Source organism: Triticum aestivum, chromosome 2A (assembly GCF_018294505.1).
Source record: "Triticum aestivum cultivar Chinese Spring chromosome 2A, IWGSC CS RefSeq v2.1, whole genome shotgun sequence".
NCBI lineage: Eukaryota > Viridiplantae > Streptophyta > Magnoliopsida > Poales > Poaceae > Triticum > Triticum aestivum.
This window is the reverse complement of record NC_057797.1, coordinates 665081884-665108148: the sequence shown is the minus strand read 5'-3', so window position 1 is coordinate 665108148 and position 26265 is coordinate 665081884. Positions and strand designations below refer to the sequence as shown.

At 45.9% G+C, this 26265-nt stretch overlaps 1 protein-coding gene and 1 pseudogene across 1 annotated transcript; one reads left to right on the top strand and one right to left on the bottom strand.

Annotated features, from left to right (window-relative positions):
- Positions 1-241: 241 nt before the first annotated feature.
- LOC123190065 (protein ALTERED PHOSPHATE STARVATION RESPONSE 1) lies at positions 242-4846 on the top strand. Its single transcript, XM_044602629.1, has 4 exons — positions 242-1749; positions 1841-2013; positions 3182-3405; positions 3772-4846. The coding sequence occupies exons 1-4, from the start codon at positions 597-599 to the stop codon at positions 4505-4507; spliced, it is 2286 nt and encodes a 761-aa protein (XP_044458564.1). The 5' UTR covers positions 242-596; the 3' UTR covers positions 4508-4846.
- A 2202-nt stretch (positions 4847-7048) lies between these two features.
- LOC123191818 (polygalacturonase ADPG1-like) overlaps positions 7049-26265 on the bottom strand; it is a 42357-nt pseudogene continuing 23140 nt past the window's right edge.

Sequence of the window (26265 nt, the reverse complement as noted above, 5' to 3'; positions counted from 1 at the left end):
TGCCCCCAAACCCAAGTTAACCCAACGCCGGGAAGATTAGGGATCCGAGGCCGCCACCACTCCGTCACTCGCTCCCTTGCCCTTTGACAAAGGAAGGGGTCCCCTCCCCTCCCGTCCCTCCCATCCCTCGCTGCCGCGCAATCCGGTCCGTCCATCCAATGGTCACCGGATCCTCACATTCCCCGCACTGGCCGCCATGGGCTCTCCCCTCTGCTGATTCCACTTCCGTCCACGCCCGCGCCCCCACGGGACAAACGACAAGGCCCGCAAAAGAAAAGTGTAAACGATAAAAAAGAAGATCCTTCTCTTCCCTGCTGCCCCTCCGCGGAGACCTTCCCTGCGTCGCCTTCCCCCAACCCCCTCTCTGCCTCCTCAGCCGAGCTCAGCTCAGCCCAGCCCAGCTCCCCTACTCACTGCCCTTCTGCTTGTCCCCACGTCGCCATTGTCGCTCGGCCGCATTTCGCGCGACGGCGTCCTCGCGCCAACCGCACCGAACGCCATAATGCGGGGCGAGCAGTAGGTGGGTACACTACGATCGGCTCGAGCTCCTTTTTGTTTCTCCTCTGGGCTGGAGCGGCCCGCCCCGCGCGCGCGCGATGGGGTGCAAGGGCTCCAAGCTGGACAGCCAGGAGGCGGTGGCGCTCTGCCGCGGCCGCGCCGACCTCATCGCCGCCGCCGTGCGCCACCGCTACGCGCTCGCCGACGCGCACGCCGCCCTCGCCGGATCCTACGAGGCGCTCGCCGCGCCTCTGCACCTCCTCCTCCGGCTCCAGGCCGAGCCGCCGCGGCTCTCGCTGCCTGAGGACCGCAAGGGCGGCGGCCGTCGTGGCGGTATGCCGCTCCCGGACCGCCGTCATTCCTCGCATGTCGACTTCGAGCCCACGTCGTCCTCCGGATCCGACTCGGCCTCCTCCCCGCCCGGATCGCCTCCCCGCCGCGTCCCCGAGCAGCTGCTCCCGCAGCCGAGTTACTACGGGTACGCGCCCGAGCCAGCGTTCGCCTACCCGGCGCCGCCGCAGAGCACGATGCAGTTCTACTACGCGCGCAGCCGCCCGCCCCCGGCGTCGGTCGCCGTCGCGCAGCGCCCGCCGGTGTCGGAGCGCGCGCGCTACGGGGATTTCGATGCGGCAACTGCTGGCGGCGGCTACCCGCAGTATTACGCCTACGGCGGTGAGCCGGCCGCGGCAGCGCCGCCGCCACCGCCGCCGCAGAGGGCAGCGGCTCCGGCTCCGGCTCCACTTCCGCCGCCCAGGGAGAGCTCGTCGTGGGACTTCCTAAATGTGTTCGAGAACTACGACGACTCGTACGACGGCTACTACTACAACCCCACCACCACCGCGGCTGCCGCAGCCGCCGCGTACACGCCGAGCCGCAGCTCGCGGGAGGTGCGGGAGGAGGAGGGCATTCCGGAGCTGGAGGAGGACGACGAGGAAACAGTGGTCGTGAAGGAGATGGCGAGCGAGTACTCCACGGTTGGAACCGGCCGCAGCCATCGCGGCTCGTTCGGTCCTGTCAATACCATCCCGGAGGTCGACAACCGGAGGAATGTACAACGCAGGCGACCAGCATACCGCAATGTGGCCCCGCTGACACGAGAGCCGCCGGCGCAGAGGGTCGTCGGCAATGCGATGGACGCCGCCACCGCCGTTAAGACGCAGCTTGTCCGGGTGGCGGAGGCAGCAAGGGAGCTCGCGCCGCTGCTCGAGGTCGGGAGGCCGAGCTACCAAGGACGCAACTCGGTCTACCACGGTGAGCTACTAGTTCAGAGAGTCTGAATGATCTGATTCATTTTCATCTCAACATATCTGAATGATCTGACTCACTGTTTCATTGTTTGAAGCTGCTTCATCACGGATGATGTCCGCAATCTCTGTGGCGCATCTGGGGTGCAAAGACGAGGACATGTTGGGCATGGTGATTGGGGAAGAAGGCAAGGTGGTGGGCTCGTGGAGCTTATCCTTGACACTAGAGAAGCTGTACTTTTGGGAGAGGAAGCTGTATGGCGAGGTCAAGGTAAACTCATATTTCCGTTAAGCACCTTTCTATGAGTAGAAATGGTCTCCGATCTTGAGCTGTGATTTTAGTTCTTCATGAAATGTGCAAGGGAATTTGAGTAAGAATGCTTGTGAATATAACAGAAGGTAATCTATGCCAGGTTACAATTCTGTCGCTGAAAACAGTGTCATCTGGGTCCTCCGGCATGTTACCTCACCTTAATCTGAATCAACCTTTCCTAGGTGTGGTCTTCTGGATCTTTAGGTAGCTTTTTAATTTAGTCCAATGGCCTTTTTGTTTGAATAAAAGCATCTTGAGCTGAATAATGGAGTGGGCACCCTGCCCCTACTAGGGAAACTTAATCTTTTCTGTGGGGAGATTCATGTCAAGCAAAAGTCTTGCAATTTTTCAGCACCCACTAATTAAAGGCAAAACATTACTATTTTCACTTGTTGCTATTTATAACTGGTTGGTTGGTTCTGGTACTCGAGTAGCATGTTACCATTTTTGTGTGCACTTTAGGAGTCCAGGTGGTCTTGGCATGATAATAAATCAAGAGCAGTTTTAATATGGTCCCTCTTACCCCCGCTTTTCACATGAGAGGTAAGAGTATAAAATAGATCTGAGCCATTGATCTCATTAATTAATGGCCTGATTAACTCTTACCTTCTTACCTCACATGTAAAAAGAGGAGGTAAGAGGGACCATGCTAAAATTTGCCATAAATCAATGATCAATTAGATAAAGATCCACTATGGAAAGTATCTTTCTCAAAGCCTAATGGCTGGATATAGAAGAACTTGCAAGAAAACATGGTGCGGTTGCTTGAACAATTGAGATTAGGTCTACTGGTTTTCACCCTGGTTGCTAAAAAAGGATTAGGTATGCTAAGCTGGCTGTTCTTATTTTTTTCCTTCTATTTTGTAAGCTAGGTAAGAATTTACTATAGCTTCCAACTTTGTTAACAAGGTCATCGTATCAAAATGACGCAATCAACTTTTTTCTGACTGGATCTGCCACTTTATTGGAACTACTTTTGTACCATTGATTAGGGTAGTGTCCCATATGCTTTTTTTAAAGGATTAGTGTCCCATATGCTTCTAACTAGAACTACTGGTTCAATAGATCATGTCTATATGTATCCTACTTGACAGTATTTCTCCTTTGTGTGGCACTTCTCTTGTAGGCTGAAGAGAAAATGCGTTTACGCCTTGCCAAGAACTCTAAGAGACTAAAGCTTCTAGATCAAAGGGGTGCTGAAGCTCATAAGGTTGACGCAACTCAAAATTTGCTCAGGAAGCTGTCAACAAAGATAAGGATAGCTGTTCGTGTCATTGCCAAGGTTTCAAGAAAAATTAACAAAGTAAGGGATGAGGAACTAGTGCCACAAGTTAACACCTTGATCCAAGGGTACGTCTCCTTTTAAACTGTAGGATAATTGCTCTAATTTTCTCATTGTGTTTTCTGATTTCTTGCTGCAAAATGTTCTTTTCGGTCGGCCAGTCATAAGATATGAACTGTTAATTTCATCTTATGCACTGCCATATCATATGAATGGAGCACACATTTGAATCTAACGATGAAATCATACATTTACATCTAGGATTGTTCCAGGAGTCTGTCTTACTCTTGCATAATCTGTATTTCATTGTGAAAACATGTTACGCGCCGAAGATAAAAATTCCGATTGCTCTTCTGACATACGTTCTCTCTGAAGCTGTATCTATTTCTCATTAGGTGCAAGCTGATTCTAACAAACTGATCACCTCTTTTCAGGTTTGCAAAAATGTGGCAAGACAAGCTACACTCCTATCAGATTCAACTTCAAGTGATATCAGAAGCCAAAAACCTGGCTTCGGTCACATCAGGTGGAAACAACAGCCCTGGTTTAGCAATGGAACTGGAGCTAGAACTGATTAAATGGATCATCAACTTTTCCTCCTGGGTGAGCGCGCACAGGAACTTCGTAAAGTCACTCAATGGATGGCTAGCACTCTGCCTCAACTACGAACCTCAAGAGGCACCCACCTACTCGCCCGGGAGGATAGGCGCTCCGGTGATTTTCGTCATCTGCAACAAATGGTCTCAAGCCATGGACAGGATCTCGGAGAAGGATGTGGTCAACGCAATGCAGGCCCTTGTCTCGAGCGTGCGCCATCTTTGGGAGCAGCAAAACCTGGATCAAAGCGAAAGGATCGTCGCGGTTCGAGAGAGGGACAAGTGGATGAAGATGTTGGAGAAGAAGGCGCTGGAGATCAACAAGGAAGGTGACGAGTTGAACAGGAAGCTGGCCTTGGTGCCGGGCCAGCAGCAGAGCTTTCAGCGGTGCCCGACGATACGAACGTACGAGGCGCATTGTATCGACGGTAGCAGCGTGCACGTGAACCTGAGGCTGCTGCTTCAGGCTCTGGAGAGCTTTGCTGCCAGTTCCCTAGAAGCTTTCCAGGAGATACCGAGACTAGATGAAGAGACGACAAGGTCGTCGAGAGGGAGTTCGAGGGTGCCACGGTGACCTGCTTGTAAGGTGTTTTCCAGAACTTGCAATCTGTGGATTTGGATGAGTAGTCTGTAGTTTCATGCTGATGCTAGCCTGGTGGCGTTTTGGTGGGGGGATATACGGCGGTGCCGATATCCTCGTGTAATTAGCTTTTGTTTCACTGAAGCGTTTGTGGGCTAGTCTTGTGTAAGGTAAGGCTATGGTAGATTGGTGGTAGTATGGTGGTGTCTTCTTTTCTAATGGGAAGGCTGGAACCGGGTGATCGTGATCGTGCCCTGCTTTGTTGATTACAAAAAATGTCAACGCCTCCTCGCTGTGTGGAAAGCAGAGACCAACTGAGGTGAAATTATATGATATGCAGAGGTGGCAGCATGGTGCCCTTGGTTAGGCACTGTAAACTGGAGGCTCCTGAGTCTTCAGGGTAACTAATTTATGGATGGGCTTTCGTGCAGAAGACCAGAGAGCTTGGACGGGGCGCTGTGTCGTTGACAATTTGTCGCGCCAGCGCTTTGGGCGAAACGATAATCGCCGGCGGAAAATTTTCAGCACGAAGTTCTGGCTGAAGAACCTTGGTCCGCGTTGCATATATCTGACAAGTGACAAGTCCAGTGCTCTGCAGGGTCGTTGCTTGCCTTGTGTTAGTCGTTTTCAATTGCCGCACGCGCATTTGAGAGCTTTGCTGTACTACCCACAACAGTAGCACAGCATGATTTAGTGTTGTCAGAGCAAAAGAGCCGCTGTGCTCCGTCGTCAGGTTCGAGTCCATTTAACAAGGGAACGAAACTGAAGTTCAGGCTGATATATCCATGTTTGCAGATCTAAAGTTCTGAACAAGCCCTTCATCCATTACGAGTTTCAGTTGGTGATCTAAGCTTGGGCGGACGTGTGGATCGTGGCGGCGGCGATGTGCATCGATGTAGAGATACGATATGTTCTTTTCTTCTTTTTTTGGGTTCTGTCATTAATTGGGGAGAAAAATATGTAGTTTCATGGGCATGGAAGTTGCCTAGACAGTGATAGTCTGATAGATCGCCTTCGACGGCTAGCCAAGTGCAATCCCCAGAAAGTACTGCCGCGGTTTTCACTTTGCAGGTCAACTGGTGGCAATGGCGTGGCCGGCGCCCGGCGGCTTCGTGCTGTGACCTGAGTGCCGGCGGATACAGGGGACTAATATTGTTTTTTAGTCCATATATACAGGGGACTAGTATGTATCGCCTGTAGCGAGCGCTCGCTCACAGGGCCGCAAATGGGCCAGGCCCGGTACTGGTGCACACCTTTTGTTTTAGAATTTCTGGAGACCAACTAAGCCTCTCAAGGGTCCCTTTTGTGGTATGTGAGCGTACCAAGTGGTGCGTCCAGCCTCCGTCGCCAGTCTGAATTTTTTTCTGTTCACATTAGATTTTTTTTCCTTTTTTGGCCTTTAGGTTTTTGCTTGGTTTTCCTAGGTTTAGGAAAAGCTTTTTTTATTTTTTTTGTGAAGTACAACTGTAATCTTGAAAATGAAAGAAAAACTATGGTTTTACAAGAAGCACATATTTGCTTCTCATGGAAGCACATATTTGCTTCCGTGAGAAGTACAACTGTGGTTCTCAAAAAAAAGTGCGCCCAAGAGAAGTATAGATTTGCTTTCGCGAGAAACACATTTGTGTGTTTTTTAAAAATCTTCTTCCATGAGAAATCACATATTTGCTCCCACGCTATACTTCTCGGGAAAAGAAAGTTCGTGCTTCTCGAAAAGTGGAAAAAGGTGAAAAACCATAACTATGCTTCCGGGCTCTGGTTTTTTCTCTTTCGTCTTTTTTATTTGTTTTTTGGTTGATGTTATTTTTTTATCAGATTTGTTTTTATTTGGTATTTGCTTTTTTCGGTTGCTGGTTTTTCATGAATCTTTTGGGTCAAAACCTATTAACATGGGAAGTTTTGAGGAGCTCAAAGCGAGAAATCCAATCATCAAAACGGTTCAAGATTAGGACACATGGTTCAAGAGATAAAATGTACTCCCTCCGTCCGGAAATACTTGTCATCAAAATAAATAAAATGAGATGAATCTAGATGTATTTTAGTTCTAGATACATCCCTTTTTATCCATTTTGATGACAAGTATTTTCGGACGAAGAGAGTATTGAATAAATGTGTCTACTGAAAAGGAGAAATTCCCAGATGCGCTACTTGCAACCACCTAAGAAGGTGGGGGATGACTTTTGCAAAGGGGCAACCCTTAACTAGTTATTTCCGTTCTCTAAAAAAACTAGTTATCTCCGAATTCCCCCATCTCGCTCACTTAGTAAGTCTCATCAAGATGATGTCATCCATGTGCTCGGGCCTGATTCTCTTTCATTGTTATTTGTCGTAGCCTTGCCTTTTTTTCTTTAATCGACTGGCCTCATTTTCATGCCTGTGTTTGTTTTTCCTATTTTTGGCTAGGCCTTCGATTTTGTGGATCGTGTTTTTCTAGCAGAAGAGGTCGTCCAAGAAATAGGGGCATTCCAGAAGTCAGAAGTTCAGCCGATTTGCAACTTTTAAGGGCTGTAGACATATTCCTTGCGAAGATTCAATTTTCTCCAGAATTTTTGAAACATTTTAAACAGATTTATTTGAAATTGGAGCATGGGAACATGTGGGAGATGGCATCACCGGACACTCTCTCCAAATGCACTGCTAAACCCTGGGCTGGGTATTATTACATTATGTATTTTTTTTCTGTTACATACATTATCTAAGGCAAGGGATCTTGGGGTAGACATATCCGGAGGTGTCCCCTTGCGCGTTCTGGCAGAGGGCCAGGGCTTCTCCGTACGGAAATGTGATCGCCACGGAGTTGACGTGGATGTTGGTGCAGCTGCGGCTCTCGCTGCAGACGAACTCGACGGCCGTCCTGTACCTCGAAGTCCCCTTGAGGTTCGTGTACGTTATGTTGCTCACCGCCACCGCCCCCTACGGCAAATTATGATCCCCAGAAGAAGACGCACAAACATTAGCACTAGCTGCTCCACACGTACACAGATAGTCCAACAGTTAATGAACACATGCACTACTACCATGTTTGGGACGTGGTAGGGGTCTGCTTAGAACTGGTTGATGACCACAGGATTGTCCACGTTGGTGAAGTTTATGTTGGTGAAGGAGATGGATCTCGCGTAACCTTTCCCACCCTGCAGTGCGAAGAAACAGTGTAATCACCCGGAAGTTAGCAAGAGAAGGCCGGTTTCAGCTTGGTTTCATGGCACCTCAGTACTGTACCTGCCACGTCTTGATCCTTGCTCCACTCAAGGTATTGATGAAGTGGACGTTTTTTACGTCGATGTACTCCACGGATTCGGTTGCTCCCTTCTTGCCAAGGCTCCCCACACTAGCCAAGAAACACAATCACGTCATTTTACTCCTCTTCTTGGAGTGCATGGTAAATAGAAAATGCAGATGGAAGAAGCCTCCTTATTGTAACCCTTTGTTACCTTACAGCACGGCCGGGGCCGCAGACGATTCCGTCCACGGTGACGAATCGGCTCCCGGGGCCGATGGAGACGCATTCGCCGCTGGTGCCCATGGTCGATCTGGTGACGCGGACGTCTTCGCTCTGGTCGATGTGCACGCCGTCGGTGTTGGGGCTGTCCCAGGGCGCGGTGGTGGTCAGCTGCGTCAGGTGGACCTTGCTGCTCTGGCTGACGGCAATATGCATCTGCGAGCTGTTCTTGCTGCTGAATTTGCTCAGCTCCACGTCGGTGCAGTTCATGACCACCAAGGCCTGTACGATCCATGCGGTGGCACGCAGTACGCAATGAGGTTACATGCATGTTGATTTGCGAATGCTAATTATCTAGACACTATACGGGAAATACACTTGTGTTCCTGGTTGTATATGCACCCTATATGAGGATTTTTTAAAATATTTAAAAAGTCAAAATAGCTAAGAACTATTTTGACAAAAAACTTGACTTAATTTTGCACTAGAATATAATTTTCCATGAAAAAAAACAAAAGTTGACCTCACAGCAAAAAAGACAAAATTTATTTGCTATTATAGGTCACTATTCACACTATTTTAGCCAAAAAATTGTCTTTTTTTGAAAAGAAGTCAAAGGGAAAATTTTCTTTTTATGAATTTTTTCTCACTAGTACAATAGAAGGTCAAGTTTATTTCAAAAATATTTTCAGGAATTTTTGACTTTTTGTTGAATTACTAATTTTTTTCTCATATAGTGTGTAGGTGTCCCCATAAACCACAAATCCGCCTCCGACACTATACTTGCTTTACACGTTTGTACTAACCGTCGGCGCCTTATATATGTCCTGAAAGAAAAGAACAATAACAGGTGAGTGAAAACTGATAAATGCTTCGCCTTGAAGAAAAGATAGACAATTAAATACACTTTCTCTCAGACGAAGATTTGAAAAATGAATCTAAAGGCACAAATGCACGGAGGAATTAAAAGATTTTCGTTCTTTCTTGCAAGAGGTGAGTTGGGCTCTCACACCGTAGCGGTTGCATTGATCGCTCCACCACCACGACCGGCCTCTGCCGTCGAGCAAGCCGGTGCTGCCGCCGGTAACCGTGAGCCCCTGGACCTGGTAGAACATCATCCAATATTTCTGCCCGCTCCATGCGCCCGGCGGTGGCGCCGTAATCGTGCCCATGACCTACGACAGTCAAAGCAAGGGCAGCAGATTTCCTGACCGTCAGATGAAGCCACGCAAACCACGGCCCAGATCTAAGAGCAGATCAGGAAAGACGGACGGTGCATGCGTGCCTGGACGGTAATTCTGGTGGAGGCGCAGGGCCCGCTGAATCTGGCGGGGCCGACGAGGAAGGACTTGCCCGCCGGTACGAGCAGCGACGCCGACGAGCCTCTGGCGCCGCACGCCGCGCTCCATGCGTCTATGAACGCCTTCGCACGCAGGACAGATAGTCAACACACATCCGGCCGTCACGTATGCGTGAGCTATATCGATCGAGAGCGCAACGTCAACTCGGGCGTCGCGCGCGTGCGTACGTACCTTGGTGTCGTCCGTGGTGCCGTCGCCTCGAGCACCGTAGTCCTTGACGTTGAACACGCCGTCCGCCTCGCCGGCGGCGGCAACGAGCACACTACGCCACGCGAGGGCAGCGAGGAGCAGGGTGGCCGTGCGGATGCCGATGATGCCCTGCAAGAGTAATTAGTAAGCACGTCTCACGCGGACGCACCTGCATTTATCGCCAATTCACCAGCACGTACGTACTAGTTGTTATTACTACTCTATAAACTACAGATGAATCTGACCATAGAGTGTGTGCACTAATCTAGTTATTTGATATTGCTTAGACGACATTAGTACGTACCATCTGTGTAGGTCTCGTAAGGTCGGTGACTCGTGCAATGTCTCCACTCTCGCTGCAGTCTCTGAGTGGAATCAAGTGCCAAGCTCTGTTCGATCCTAAAATGTTTTCCTGTGGGGGTATATATATGGTACGCCGGAGAAGCGTCGAAAATGGGGGCGGCACCTTTTCATCATTTATTTTTTTGAAAGAGGCGGCACTGTTTGTTTTGGTGTTGAAGATTGCCAAAGCGGTGTTGAAGCCACATGGCATTTTGCTAGATCATGTATCTGTCAACACCCACCAGTACCAGATGGATCCTTCATCGTGTTCTCGCGCCGAAGAAATGAAGATCGATGGAGTGACGTGTACGTTTGCCTAGCAAAAAAAAAAGAGATATACGTTCGACCACGCAGATATAATGCTTAATCGTTGTACCGGTTTGTGTAAACAATTTCGGTGCACTTTTAATGCCTATATCTTAGTAGCCTGGTTGTACCGGGAGTATTATCACTAGTAGAAAACAGGGCTTTGGTTCGGGCCTGGCTAGCCCATTAGTCTCGGTTCAGTCACGAACCGGGATCCATGGGAGTACATGTCCCGGTTCGTGAGTCCGGGGGCTGGCCTGGGCCTCGTGGGCATTGGTTCCAGTTCGTCTGGACCCATTTGTCTTGGTTTCAGCCACAAACCGGGACAAATGAGCTGCCTATATATATTCCATCGCCGCAGCAGAGCACTCCACAGTGCTCTGTTTTTTCTGGCCGGCGAGGGGAGGGCATTTGGGTGCTCTAGCTCACCTCCTATGCACATGAGATGTTCGATGAAATGACCGAGCCACACTAGTTAAGCTTTCTCCTCTCGAAGCTCGGCCTCCAAACTCCATTTTCCCCGAGATTTGCATAGGTTTAGCGGTCCGTCACGTCCCATCCCTGTCTTCACCGCCGTCGATCGCCTGTGTCGATCTCGTCGCCGGCACCACCGTGGTGAGCCTCTTGTTCTTATCTTCTTTCTGAAAGAAAACATATTCTTACTTTAGATAGATACTTGTCTAATTTTCTTACTATTACTATTGCTTGTTATAATATAGTGTGATGGTTTTGGTAACCGCCCCCGTCGGCCCTCGTCCTGGCTATGATTCAGATGTGGTATATATTATCTTTTTATAACTATTTGGTTCATTTATTGTTTATGACAATTATGCCGACCAATGTGACATAGATTTTATTTATCTAGGAGGTAGTTGAACCATAAATTCCAACCGACCCTCTTGTCGATAGGTTAAATTTAGTTGAACAAGAAAACAATTACTTGAAGGAAAAAATTAAAAAAAATTAAGAAGGAGAAGATGATATTGGAGTTGCATATTGCGGATGTCGTCGATGATCACAAGATCAAGATGGATGCAATGCGGTTGAAGATGAGAAAGATTACGAAATATGCCATTCATATCGAGGCTTGGTATCATTATACCGTTGGATCAATTGTTACCTTGGTTGTGTGATAATGATCGCATTTGTTGTTGCATTGAAATGTTTTAAATAGTTTCAATGTATGGTTTAAGTAGATGCTCTGGAGAGCTATATGTTGTTCAATTTGAACTATATATGTACTTTGGTTTTAATGTGATGATGAACTTTTATTAATTTGGTCATTTATCTATCCATGTGAATCTGTAATGGTTTTTGACACACATAATTATATATAATGCAAGCAGATGAACCGGCAATGGATGTACGATGACAGACACACATAATTATGTTTCTCGAAGTGGCTGAGGCAAACAAGCAGAATGGTTAAATGAAAAAATAACAAATGAAGTCAGAAATGGTTGAAAATTGATGATGTGGCTTTGAATGGTGCATTATGAACACACAAAAGTCTGGAGTTCAAATAAGTTCAAAAAAATGAAATCCCTTTGTAACAGATGAGTTTTCGTATGAAACCCTGATACTTCGAAAGAGATTGTGCATTTTGTACACGAAGTGCATCTAGTTTTTGCCGTAACCATCTCTACTTTTTAGCACATGCTATATGGGTGAAATGATGATACCATGCCAACTTTTAACCTTTTCAGAGTTCATTTGTAGTGGTTTTCAATTTCAGGGTCATTTAGTGCAAAAAGAATGAACTAATAGAAAAAATAATGAACTAGAAAACTTTTATGAAACTCTGATAGAAAAAATAATAAACTAAAAGAATGAACTAGAAAACTTTAATGAAACTCTAATAGAAAAAACAATGAACTAGAAAACTTTAATGAAACTCTAATAGCAAAAGGAATCAACTAAAAAGCTTTCATAAACCTCTAGTATTATTAAAACTAAAATTATATAAAATTTATACAACTAAAATTATCAAAGTATTTTTTGTTCAAAACATTATAAGCAAAAAGAATTTTCATAAATAACTTTTTTTGTTAGAAACTTTAATAGCAAAAAGAATTATCATAAAAAAATTGTTAGAAACTAAAATATAAAAAATGTTTTTGAATATAATGATAAAACACTGTAATATTCAATAACAGGAAAAAGAATCACTCCAAAATCTATTTTATAGTAAAGTTAATCACAAACTAATGATTCACACAAATTTCAAAGAATTCAAATTTAAACTATTCAAATTGGAAAACTAATGGCACTAACAGAAAGTTTATTATTTTTATTACCTAAAATCAAAAAGAATCACTAAAAAACAGTAAGTATTTTATTTTTATAGTAAAGTTAATCCCAAACTAGTGATTCACACAAATTTCAAAGAATTCAAATTTAAACTATTCAAATTAGAAAACTAATGGCACTAACAGAAAGTTTATTATTTTTATTACCTAAAATCAAAAAGAATCGCTAAAAAACAGTACGTATTTTATTTTTATAGTAAAGTTAATCACAAACTAGTGATTCACACAAATTTCAAATAATTCAAATTTAAACTATTCAAATTGGAAAACCAATGGCACTAACAGAAAGTTTATTATTTTTATTACCTAAAATAAAAAACAATCATTGAAAGACAGTAAGTATTTTATTTTTATAGTAAAGTTAATCACAAACTAGTGATTCACATAAATTTCAAAGAATTCAAATTTAAACTATTCAAATTGGAAAACTAATGGCACTAACAAAAAGTTTATTATTTTTATTACCTAAAATCAAAAAGAATCACTGAAAAACAGCAAGTATTTTATTTTTATAGTAAAGTTAATCACAAAGTAGTGACTCACACAAATTTCAAAGAATTCAAATTTAAACTATTCAAATTGGAAAACTAATGGCACTAACAGAAAGTTTATTATTTTTATTACCTAAAATCAAAAAGAATCACTGAAAAATAGTAAGTATTTTGTTGTAAATAAAAACAAAATAAAATAAATAAAGCAACAAAGATAATAAAAAAACTGGAAAAAAATAAAAATGCCACCTACTGGGCCACCACGGCGTGAATACGACTAGAAACCCACCCATGGACCAGGATTCAGGCCTGCATTAGGCCCAGTAAGCCCACAGGCAGATAAAAGTGACTTTAGGCCTGTAAGCCTGCATTAGAGAGGAGTTCGAAGTGGTCAGCGCAGCAACGCTTATAAACCACTATCGAAGCTTCTTGACTAGCGAGGTGGGACTAAACATCCCACCACACCGCGACAGTTCCAGCACAAGACCATTGATCCTGGTTCGTGGCTCGAACAGGGACGAAAGGGGGCCTTTGGTCCCGCTTCGTGGCACCAACCGGAACCAATGCCACCCCTTTAGTCCCGGTTGGTGCCACCAACCGGGACCCCCCGCCCTTTGGGCTGCTGAAAAGAGACCTTTGGTCCCGGTTGGTGGCACCAACTGGGACTAAAGGGGGCATTGGTCCCGGTTGGTGGCACGAACCGAGACCAATGCTTCGTGTATATAAGCAAGACTTGTGAAAATTTCCATTTCTCATCTCGCAGTTGCCGCCCCGACGACATCGACGCTGCCAGGCTGCCGCCCCCGACCGCCGTCTCCGTCGTCGCCGTCACCCCTACCCCGGCCTCGCCGTACCCTGCACCGACCTCGACGCGCCCTGCCCCGACCTCGCCGTCGCCGAGCCCTGCCCCGACCTCGCCGCCGCTCGCCTGCACTATGAGCCTCATCGCGACATTCCCCCTCCTCTCCCCCTTCCTCCCGCGCCCCAACGCCGCCGCCGCCCGCCCCGACGTCACCGACGAAGGCCCTGTTCACATATATAGATTTTTTTTGTTCATATTGTAGTAGTAGATGATGACGATGATGATGTATGTATGTTCATATGCAAAAGTTCGGATTTTTTTCTGTTCATAGAATTTTTTTGGTGATATTATTGTAGAATATGCAAATGTTTGTATGTTCATATGCAAAGAATATGTCATTTTTTATAGAATTTTAATGATTTTTTTTGTTGTAATTTTGTTCATAGAATTTTTATTTTTTTTTTCATTGTAATTTTGTTCATAGAATTTTTATTGTTTTTTTTCTGTTGTAATTTTGTTCATAAAGTTTTAGGATGAAAAAAAGATGAAGAAAAGAAAGGGAGGAGGAGAAGTTTCGTTTAGTTTTAGGATTATTTTAGTTTATGTTTAGTTTAGGAAGAAGGAAAAGAAAAAGGAGAAGAAGAGGAGAGGAAGAAGAGGAGAAATAAATAAGAAGATGAAAAAAGGGAAAAAAGAGAAGAAGAATATTCTATTTTTTCTTCTTCTCCTCTATTCCTTTCTTCTTCTCCTTTTTTCTTCTTCTTTTTTTCTTCGATCTTCTCATCTTTTTATTTCTTCTTTGTCGTCTTATTTTTTATCGGGTATGTCGTTGTCGATATACCCCCTCCCGATAACTTCAATACAAGGGGGGGGGTCGATATACCCCCTCCCCGATAACATTATTTTCCCATGTATGTATGTCGTCTTGTCGATATAATCCCCTCCCGAATAACTTCGACATGAGGGGCGGTCGATATATATACCCGCTCTCGACCGTGATAACTTATACCACAAGAGCACCCCCCCCGACCCTCTCGCTCGACCAAAACTCTCGACCGTGATAACTTAGACACCCAAACCCTAGAAAAAAACGATGTCGGTCTCCTACCCCCTCCCGCGCCCCTACCCGACAAACTCTCTCGAGGTCAGCCAAATTTAACAAGTTAAAAGAGTGTTGTCGTCGAGGCCACCCAAACCCTTGAAGCGTTGCCGAGGCCACCCAAACCCTAGAGAAGCGTCGAGGCCACTAATATGATTCCTTATTGTGATTAGCTAGCTAGTTCTACGTTTGCCACTAATATATCCATCTGTCATGTTTGAATAATAATTTCCATGTTGTAAATATTTGCAGAAACTATGGAGCACCCCGAGACGAAGAAACAGAAGCGATGTTGGGGGACATAATCGCAGCCGGAAGTGATGCCGTCATGTCGTTTCTCAATGAAACCGATGGTCTGGAAGGACAGTGTGAAGAAGCAGACTACGATGATCGAACAATGGAGGAGGAAGGACATGATTATGATGGCTCTGGTGACCGAATGCCGGTGGAAGGACACCTTGATGACGGCTCCGGTGACCAAATGCCGGTGGAAGAAGGACACCGTGATGACGACTCCGGTGACCGAACGGAGTCCGGCCAGGTATATATATTAATTAAGCATGTGCTGACTATAGCTAATTGATGCATTAATTGTTTTTGGTATGTACACATATTAATTAATAACCCTCATCTTTCTTCTTTTTTCTAGCCCTCCGGATCGAGCACATCTTCGGTAAAGAGACGAGGCCCAAAGAAAAAGTTGCGCTCCGATGAAAGGTTTGAGATCACAGCAATCGCACGTGATGGCCAACCGATTGAACCATCTGGACAAAGGAAGCATTTGCTGCTCAGTGTGGGGTTCTTGTTAGGGACAAGATCCCGATCAGCATCCACTAGTGGTATAAGCCGGCTAAAGATGACCCTGAGGTGTCTTATGTCAATGATATGCAGAAAGATGATCTTTGGACCGCGTTGAAGGCAAATTTCACCCTACCGCCAGAGGAGGATCTGGAGAAGCCAGTTAAAGAGCAATTGATCAAGTCTCGTGATCTTAAGAAGATGGCATAACTATTCAGGAGGTGGAAGAATGAGCTGAAAACAACGTTTGTCGACAAAGAAGAGACACCAGAATTCACCGGCCGGTATGAGAAGATCAGAGATCAGTGGGATGAATTTGTGGCCCACAAGACATCGGGCAAGAGTAAGAAGATGTCAGCGACAAATAAGAAAAATGCTGTGAAGAAGAAGCTTCACCATCGCACGGGGTCAGGTGGCTACCTCAAAGCCCAACCGTTGTGGGTCAAGGCTGAGAATGACCTGCTTGATAAAGGGGTCAAACCAGAGACATTGAACTGGCCAGACCGTTGCCGGACTTGGTTCTTCAGGGTTGGCGGAACCTTAGACCCTGTATCAGGGAAGTGCCGTTGGACGAACGAGCAATTGTGAATACCCGTCACGAGCAACTGCAGTATATCGATGCAGCGCAACAAGGGACATTCGTTCTAGACAGAGAGAACGGCGAGCTCACAATTGCCCTTTGGAATCCTGAGCACCCTGGACGGACACGAGGCACGCCAGGCTCCGTTCGTGGAAGGCTGGGTTTCTGGACGTAGGCGGTTACAAATGCCAGGAGAGGAGGAAGAAAGTGGAGTAGACCCAAATGCAGGCGCTGCACGCAAGGGTACAAGCGATAGAGGAACGAGAAGCAGATCGCAGCAAGCGACCTGCCGAAGCTTCCCCTGAAGCTACCCCGCCATCTCAGTGGAGAAGCAGCGTGGCTTCCACCAAGCTGCTTCAGCTGGAGCCTATCTTCACGGCTCCTGCTAGCTACCCCGTGGACTTAATCACGGAGTCTCAACATTGCTACCTTATGACGCAATGGATGAAATTGAAAGTGAAGGCGGTTGTTGGCTCTGTTGCACCTCCTGAACCTGGCGCAACTTTTCACTGTCGGCCGATTCCAGAAGGATATGCTAGGGTGATGGTGGATGAAATAACTGAAGGATTTGAGGACCTCGAGCTTGACCACCCTACGGGTGAAGGGGAGACTCGGCCGGGTTCTTCTCTGAAGACTCCATGCCTATGGCGGAAGGAGCTCATCAACCTTCCAAACTGGACGCCTCTGCCTCCTCCTCCTCCGGCGAGTCAGGGCACTCCACCTCCTCCTCCGCCTCCTCCTCCGGCGAGTGATCAGGGCACTCAGCCTCCTTCTTCGGCGTGTGGCGGCACTCCGCCTCCTTCTCCGCCTGTGCCGGCGTGCTCGAGCAGCCAGCCTCCTCCTGATCCGCCTCGCCAGCAAGGACGGAAGAGACCCGCCACCACTCTGGCTGCTCTGGCGCGTTGTAGTCCTTCACCTCCGCCTCATAAGCAACAAAAGAAGACAGCCGCAGCCACTCCGTCTGCTCCGGCATCTAGCAGTACAACTAGAGGCGGGAGGCAATACAGATTCGGTCCATCTCTCAAGCCTCTAGAGAAGTTACCATACGAGAGGACCGCGGAGGAAAATGCGAAGATCGTGGAAACCGAAGTGAAGGACTTCTTTGATGGGCGAAAGCAAAGAAACATCCACCTCCGGAGGAGAAGATAGATTCAGTGAAATTAAAGCGCACTATCGCTGCCCTGAGAAACCACCAAAGTCTCCGCCGAAAACAAACTATGAGCGCATTACTGAAAAGGTATATATTGAAGCGGAGCGGCCGGGAAGTACTATCAGTGATCGAAGGTTAGCAGAACGACGAGCTGGGAAAAAAATTGCCCAGCTCGGCGAACAAGCGAACCAATCGTGCCCCCCGCTCAAGGTGTCTAGCGATATCGTTGCTAATGATCATAGGATGGTGCCCGGTTATACCAATCTTGATGATTACCTGCCCGACGATGTACATTATGAATTCTTGGAGGTGGACGAACACAAATACCATTACGGGAAGCTTCTCGTCAAAGATGAAAAATCTCTAACAACGATGGTGCGAAGGTTGCATGATTGGTACATGAAAACCTGCAGAGAGTCTGGGGGGACGAATACTTTGACGCTGAGAGTTAAAGAGGAGCACGACCTCGTTGGAATTGATCTATTGTCTATTCCATTTGAGGAGTTCTTCCAGTTTTCAATCAAAAGGCCCTCGATAAATTAACGGTCACTTGCTACTGTCTGTAAGTACTACTTCTGTCATTAAGTCTCTATATATAGCTCAACTTTTTCATTGCATGTATTTATAATTATCCTCACTATATTATGCAAATTGAAGATCATCAAGTGCAAAAAAGCAGAAATATATGATATTGGGTTCATTAACACAAATCTCATAGATGAATATGTTGTTAAAAAGAATGCCAAAGAAGCTGAGGCCAACTTGCTCAAATCGTTGGTAATAAATCAAAACAAAGATAAAGTACTCTTTCCTTAAAACTTCAAGTGAGTGTTACTGTCTTGTGCATATTCGGTTTCCCTTATTACTCGAGGTTATAGTAATGTAATTAATTAATGAGTTATGCATGTGTGCGCAGCTTCCACTATATTCTCCTGGAGATTAAGCTTGAGCAGGGACTAGTAATCGTCTTAGACTCGAGACAAAAAGATCCCGAGACCTATGCGGACATGACTAAAATTCTCAACAAGTAAGTTCAATCGATCATTATCGCACCATATCGGCAACTTTTTGTTCATTTCCTGATATCTCAAGTAATAATTATTATCTTTGTCTTGCAGGGTTTGGAAAAAGTTCACCGCAAAAGCTCCAGGACTGCCAAAGGAGCTGCGATATACATACCCGAAAGTAAGTACTACTAGCTAGCTACTTCCGTGCATCTCCCGTTGATTCTAGCTAATTTCATTGATGCCCTTTATAATGCTTCATTATCAGTTTGTTTGACCTCTATTTCTCATAAAGTGCTTGTGGCAGGAACAAGGGAATGATTTCTGTGGATACTACGTCTGCGAGTTCATCTACAACGCGACTTGCAAAAATAAGCGGGGCTACTCTGAAAGACAATTTGATGTGCGTAAGCAATAATATTCACAATTTCATTTTATTACACCATCATTTCTGTTGAGTTTCATTCATATATATGTATTAACACCCTTCTTCAAATTAGACGTGACAGATGCAGAATGAACTCCTACCAAAAGATCGCATGAAAGCAATTCAAGAGGAATTGGCGGGATTCTTTGTTGACCATGTCATCAATAAAGCTGGAGAATACCATGTTGAAGCTGAGTTCTTATATAATTAGGGGAGATTATATTGTAAGAGATCTTATTGTATATATATAGCTAGTAGCGTCGGATAGATATACGAAAACTTGTTGTTCGTGCAATCTCTCGGAGAAGGAGAGGTCGATATCACTTCTCTCGGTATGCATGATGAACTTCTGTACTTAATGGTTTCCTTCATTTGCTTACTAGCTAGCGTGTCGAGGGCCTCTCTATATGTATAGTACGTAGCGTCGACCAAGCACAGAGATAATAGAGGACACTTCTCTCTATTAATTAATTAGCTACCTAACACAATATGTGAAACACCTTAATTAACCATACAAAACCCCCAAATCCCCCCCCCTTTAGAAAAAAACAAAAACCCTAGCCCCTGAAAAGCTGACGCGTGGATGCCTATAGGTCCCGGTTGGTGCCACCAACCGGGACCAAAAGCCCTCCAGCCTGGGCTCGCCGCAGCGGCCACGTGGAGGCCCATCTGTCCCAGTTCGTATAAGAACCAGGACTAAAGGCCAAGGGCTTTAGTAATGACCCTTTAGTCCCGGTTCCTAAACCGGGACAGATGGGCCTTACGAACCGGGACAAATGACCCTTTTTCTACTAGTGCATGTACCAGTATCATGCATATGATACTAGTGTATGATACTATCGTAGTGCATATTATTATAAATTAGTATCATATCTCATTTATTCCAATGCATAACACATACTAGAATGAGCAGTAGTAGAATAGAATTTATTATGATACAATATCATAATATGATACTCGACTATCTATTTCTTCATTTAATTTTGGGATTTTTGCATTCATGCCCCTAGTTGGGTCACACACGACTGATTTGCCCCTAGTTTTTCAACAATTGCGGTTTTTCCCAGCTCACTTCACTCGCCTTGTGTTTTTGCCCTTCCAGGGCGGTTTTGACCAATCACGGTTCACCACGTGGCGACTGCTCATTGGTCGGAACCACCCCGGAAGGGCAAAAACACAAGGCGAGTGAAGTGAGGTGGGCAAAACCGCAATTATTGAAAAACTAGGGGCAAATCAGTCGAGTGTGACCCAACTAGGGGCACCAATACAATTGTTCCTTTAATTTTGCGCCACCCCATTAAAATTGCCTAATTGATATGCATTATATTAGCTATGATACTCCCATTATGGTTAGCCATATCATTTCATAGTCAAAGATCTGATGTAGCATCTTATTCAACGAGGAAAGAGAAATCAACCACATCTTAATATTGATATTAATCTTAACATCAAATGCAGATATCCCATAAGTTTTCTCTCACCAAATGCATCAAAAAGACTTGGTTTAGATACAACACTAACGTATAGTGCACTATCATTGAGACTGTTATATCTAAACATTTATTTAATGTTATTGGATATAGCTCAAGATATGTTGCACGGGGCCTGCCCTAGGTAAACTATCCCACCAAAGTGCAAAGCCACGACGAAGCTCCTAATCAACAAACTCAAACCCCCAATTCATTGTTACGCATGGAGACTATTGCCGGGCATGCAAAGCATCCGAGCAACACTGGCTGGCAAACGGGCATGACATAGCTGCCATCAAGCCCCACCACGCTGGGAAAGAAACCGAGAAAGAGCTTGTCTAGTGTTCGATGAGTATTTATGCATTACCAATTATTGTTTTTGTGTTTTTGACGCAGATAATATATGTGAGACATGGCTTATTATCACATGTGCACATCACTTAATGCACGTTCCATAAAAAAATTATACATGTACTTTTTCAGGCTTGGGATGACCTGGACATATTATGTACACACTAGGGGGGTGTTTGGTTACCCGCACCGAGCCCATCCAGGCCCGCGCGAGAAGGAGGAGGCCTGTTTGGTTGTTTGGATTCACTGTTGGGTCTGCAAAGCACGCTTCTCAAAGCAGCCCAAAGCCTGGCTCGCTGGAAACGCTCGGATTGGCAGTTTCTCGTGAGCCAGGCTGAGTGCGGCGCGAGGTCCCACGGGCGGGTGCGACGCGAGGGCGAGGGCGATGGCGGGAGATGGAAATCTGGCACCGTCTCGGTGCCAAATCTAGCCCCACCCCCCTTTCACTCGTTCACCCATAGCCAGTACCCCCTTTCTTCCCATCGCCTCACCACCGGCGGCAGCTGCAATTTCAAATCTGCGCTAGAGGCAGCGGCTGCGGCGGCGGAAGAGGTGGCGGCATTTGCGGCGGATCTAGTGATCCCCTTGCTGTTGGCCACCATCTGGTTGACCTAGTCGGTGCCATGGCTCCCCCACGCCATCCTCGTCTCCGATGCCGGTAAGCAGCACCCCCTCCCCCCTTTGTTAGCTCGGTGGTCAGGCCGTTAGGCTAGGTGTAGGATCGATTTCCCACTGAACGAACCGTCGATGTCGACTAGGTTATCGACACATGGATGAGGCTGATAATTCAGGCAGCAACACTGATTAGTGTGATTCAGGCATGGGTCATGTTCATGCACCAGAGAGCTGTTCATCATGCTAGGAGACCTTTGATCCGCTATGGTCCATTGTTTCTCCGTGAACAGGAGAGGATCCAAAATCTGAACTACATCTACAACTGCAATGACGTCGCTCTGTGGATGCTTCGAATTAAAAAATCACCATTTGGCAGGCTTGTCGAGACCTTCAGGAGCAGGGGGCTGCTATAAGATAGCATCAACACCAGTGTCGAAGAGCAAGTGGCCATGTTCCTCCATGTTGTTGGCCATAACCAGAGGTTCAGGTGTCATTCATAACACGTTCAGGAGATCAATGGAGACCATCTCTAGGTACTTCAAGCAGGTGCTTTTTGCTATTGGGGAGCTTAGAGGAGAGATGATGAGGAGACCATCTGGTCAGACTCCACCCAAGATTCGTGGAAGCCCAAGATGGCATCCATACTTCAAGGTGAGCATTGACAATATACACTTTTCATGGCTTGATATGCTTGTATTGTTCAAGTTGAGCACCAACATAGACTTGTGAAGCCATTTTCAGGATTGCATTGGGGCAATAGATGGTACTCATGTCACTGCCAGAGTTCCTAGGTCACAGTCTGCAGCATGCAGGGGAAGGAAGCACTACACAAGCCAGAATGTGCTTGCTACTGTTGACTTTGATCTGAAGTTTACATATGTGCTAACTGGCAGGGAGGGGTCAGCGCATGATGCTAACATTCTCAGTGACAACATAAGTCGACCTGATGGGATCAACATCCCTGACGACAAGTTCTACCTTGGAGATGCTGGCTATGCATGTCGGCCGGGTATTCTCCCCCGTTCAGGAAAACCTGGTACCATCTCAACGAGTTCTCTGGCAGGAACCATCCTAGGACTGCACAAGAGTTGTTTAATATCAAACACTCCAACCTTAGAGTAACCGTTGAGAGGGCATTCAGAGCTCTAAAGAATAAGTTTAAGATCCTGGATCAGAAGCCATTCCACTCATAATCCACTCAGGTTAAGCTTGTTCTTGCTTGTTGCATTCTGCATAACTGGATCCTTCAGTGGGGCTTTGATGAACACGTGCCTGAGGAGGAAGAGGTCGAGCCTGACGATGTTGTTAGCTCCGGCCATGGTGTGTAGGCATTTGACAATGACGCTTGGAAGAACAAAAGGTTGGAGTGGGCAGAGGCAATGTGGCTTAACAAAGGTCAGTGTAGGATTTGAAGAAGATGAAAGAAGAAGAAGAAGAAGAAGAAGAAGAAGAAGAAGAAGAAGAAGAAGAAGAAGAAGAAGAAGAAGAAGAAGAAGAAGAAGAAGCAGTAGCAGAAGCAGAAGAATAGGAAGTGGAAGAGGAAGATCTGGTAGCAGCAACACCGATGAACTGTCCCCTATTTGGCCAATGGCTCTTAATAATTTGAACTGTCATTTGATAGTAGTTAGGATGAACTGTCATTTGTTTAACTAGCTGACGCTACATGTTCAGATTATGTTGGTAAGGTCACCACTAGTTAGAAGTGGTGACAACACCTTATGCAGGTTGCAACCAAACACCATGTCATATGTGTGTCTAATGCAATACGGGCAACCAAACACCGGGTCAAAAATGGTTGTGTCATGCAACTAGGGGCATGCAGGCAACCAAAGTATGTGCATCTGATGTTTTTTTGGCCTGCATCCCCTCAAACCGGCTTACTAGAGCCAAGCTCGCCGGGCAAGGCTGGATTGGCAATGTAACCAAACATGCCCTAGGTGTATGTATTCTGATGTCTCAGCCGGCCGGCAAGCTCGCGTGCATATGTACCCGAATACCTGCAACACTCAGCTAACCATGCGTGTACGCTTACGTGCATAGTAGTAGCCAATCTTCGCTTAATCCGTATCCCCTGTTTCGAGTTGCAAATATTAGCAACAGAACCAGTATCAATTACCCAGGTGCTACTGCGAGCATTAGTAAGGTACACATCAATAACATGTATATCAAATATACCTTTCACTTTGCCATCCTTCTTATCCACCAAATACTTGGGGCAGTTCCGCTTTTAGTGACCAGTCCCTTTGTAGTAGAAGCACTCAGTCTCAGGCTTAGGTCCAGACTTGGGCTTCTTTACTTGAGAAGCAACTTTTTTGTTGTTCTTCTTGAAGTTTCCCTTCTTCCCTTTGCCCTTCTTCTTGAAACCGGTGGTCTTGTTGACCATCAACACTTGATGCTCATTCTTGATTTCTACCTCCGCAGCCTTTAGCATCACGAAGAGCTCGGGAATTGTCTTATCCATCCCTTGCATATTATAGTTCATCATGAAGCTTTTGTAGCTTGGTGGCAGTGATTGAAGAACCCTGTCAATGACACTATCAACTGGAAGATTAACTCCCAGCTGAGTCAAGTGATTGTGGTACCCAGACATTCTGAGTATGTGTTCACTGACATAACTATTCTCCTCCATTTTGCAGTTGTAGAACTTATTGGAGATTTCATATCTTTCTATCCGGGCATTTGCTTGAAATATTAACTTCAACTCCTGGAACATCTCATATGCTCCATGACGTTCAAAATGTCGTTGAAGTCCCGGTTCTAAGTCGTAAAGCATGGCACACCGAACTGTCGAGTAGTCATCAGCTTTGCTCTGCCAGGTGCTCATAACATCTAGAGTTTCTCCTGCGGCGGGTTTGGCACCTAGCGGTGCTTCCAGGACGTAATTCTTCTGTGCAGCAATCCTCAAATTATGGACCCAGTCCGTGTAGTTTCTACCATCATCTTTCAACTTAGCTTTCTCTAGGAACGCATTAAAATTCAATAGAACAATAACACGTGCCATTTATCTACAACAACATAGACATGCAAAAATAATATCAGGTACTAAGTTCATGATAAATTAAAGTTCAATTAATCATATTACTTAAGAACTCCCACTTAGATAGACATCCCTCTAATCATCTAAGTGATCATGTGATCCATATCAACTAAACCATGTCCGATCATCACGTGAGATGGAGTAGTTTTCAATGGTGAACATCACTATGTTGATCGTATCTACTATATGATTCACGCTCGACCTTTCGGTCTCAGTGTTCCGAGGCCATATCTACATATGCTAGGCTCGTCAAGTTTAACCCGAGTATTCTGCTTGTGCAAAACTAGCTTGCACCCGTTGTATGTGAATGTAGAGCTTATTACACCCGATCATCATGTGGTGTCTCGGCATGACGAACTATAGCAATGGTGCATACTCAGGGAGAACCTTTGTAACGCCCTTGATGCGGCTATAGTTCCCATGTGTCGAGGCATGACTTAGAGGCATAACCGCATTGAAAGCAATGTCGCAAGTTAGGCAATCTTCACAACATCCCATGTAATATAGATAATAAAGGGGAGATACATAGTTGGCTTACACTCGCCACGCCAATCAAAGTACATAAATAGCATTACATCCATCAAACACTCATGGCCCGACTACGGCGCCAAAATAAAAGATAAACCCAACATGCGACACGGTCCCGATCACCCCAACTGGGCACCACTACTGATCATCAGGGAAAGACACATAATATCGGCGTGAGTCCTCGTCGAACTCCCACTTGAGCTCAAGCGCGTCATCTGGAACGGAATCATCAGGCCCTGCATCTGGTTTGGAAGTAATCTGTGAGCCACAGGGACTCAGCAATCTCGCACCCTCGCGATCAAGACTATTTAAGCTTATAGGAAAGGGCAAGGTAAAATATGTGGAGCTGCAGCAAGCGACTAGCATATATGGTGGCTAACCTATTGGCAAAAGAGAGTGAGAAGAGAAGGCAAAGCGCGAACGAATAACTAGAGAGCAACCTGCGGCAAGCATTACTCCAACACCGTTTTCACTTCCCGGACTCCGCCGAGAAGAGACCATCACGGTAACTCACACTGTTGATTCATTTTAATTAAGTTAAGGTTCAAGTTGTCTACAACCGGACATTAACAAATTCTCATCTGCCCATAACCGCGGGCACGGCTTTCAAAAGTTCAAATCCCTACAGGGGAGTCCCAACTTAGCCCATGACAAGCTCTCACGGTCAACGAAGGAATAGACCTTCTCCCGAGACATTCCGATCAGACTCGGTATCCCGGTTCTACAAGACACTTTGACAAGTTAAAACAAATCCAGCAACACCGCCCGAATGTGCCGACAAATCCCAATAGGAGCTGCACATATCTCGTTCTCAGGGCACACTCAGATAGGTCAAGCTACGAGTAAAACCAGCCCTCGAGTTTCCCCGAGGTGGCCCCGCAGGCTGCCTGGTTCGGACCAACACTCAGAGGAGCATGGGCCCGGGGGGGGGGTTTAAATAAGATGACCCTCGGGCTCCGGAAACCCAAGGGAAAAAGAGGCTAGGTGGCAAATGGTAAAACCAAGGTTGAGCATTGCTGGAAAAGCTTTAATCAAGGCGAACTATCAAGGGGTTCCCATTATCACCCAACCGCGTAAGGAACGCAAAATCTGGGAACATAACACCGATATGACGGAAACTAGGGCGACAAGAGTGGAACAAAACACTAGGCGAGAGGCCGAACCTTCCACCCTTTACCAATTATATAGATGCGTTAAGATAACAAGGCAATATAATGATATCCCAACGAGTAAGTAATGTCCCAACAAGGAACGGTCTCCAATCTTCACCTGCAACTAGCAACGCTATAGGAGGGGCTGAGAAAAGCGGTAACATAGCCAGTCAACGGTTTGCTAGGACATGGTGGGTTAGAGGTTTGACATGGCAATTTGGGAGGCATGATAAGCAAGTGGTAGGCATCGTAGCATAGGCATAGCAAAAGAGCGAGCATCTAGCAAAGCAAAGATAGTAGTGAT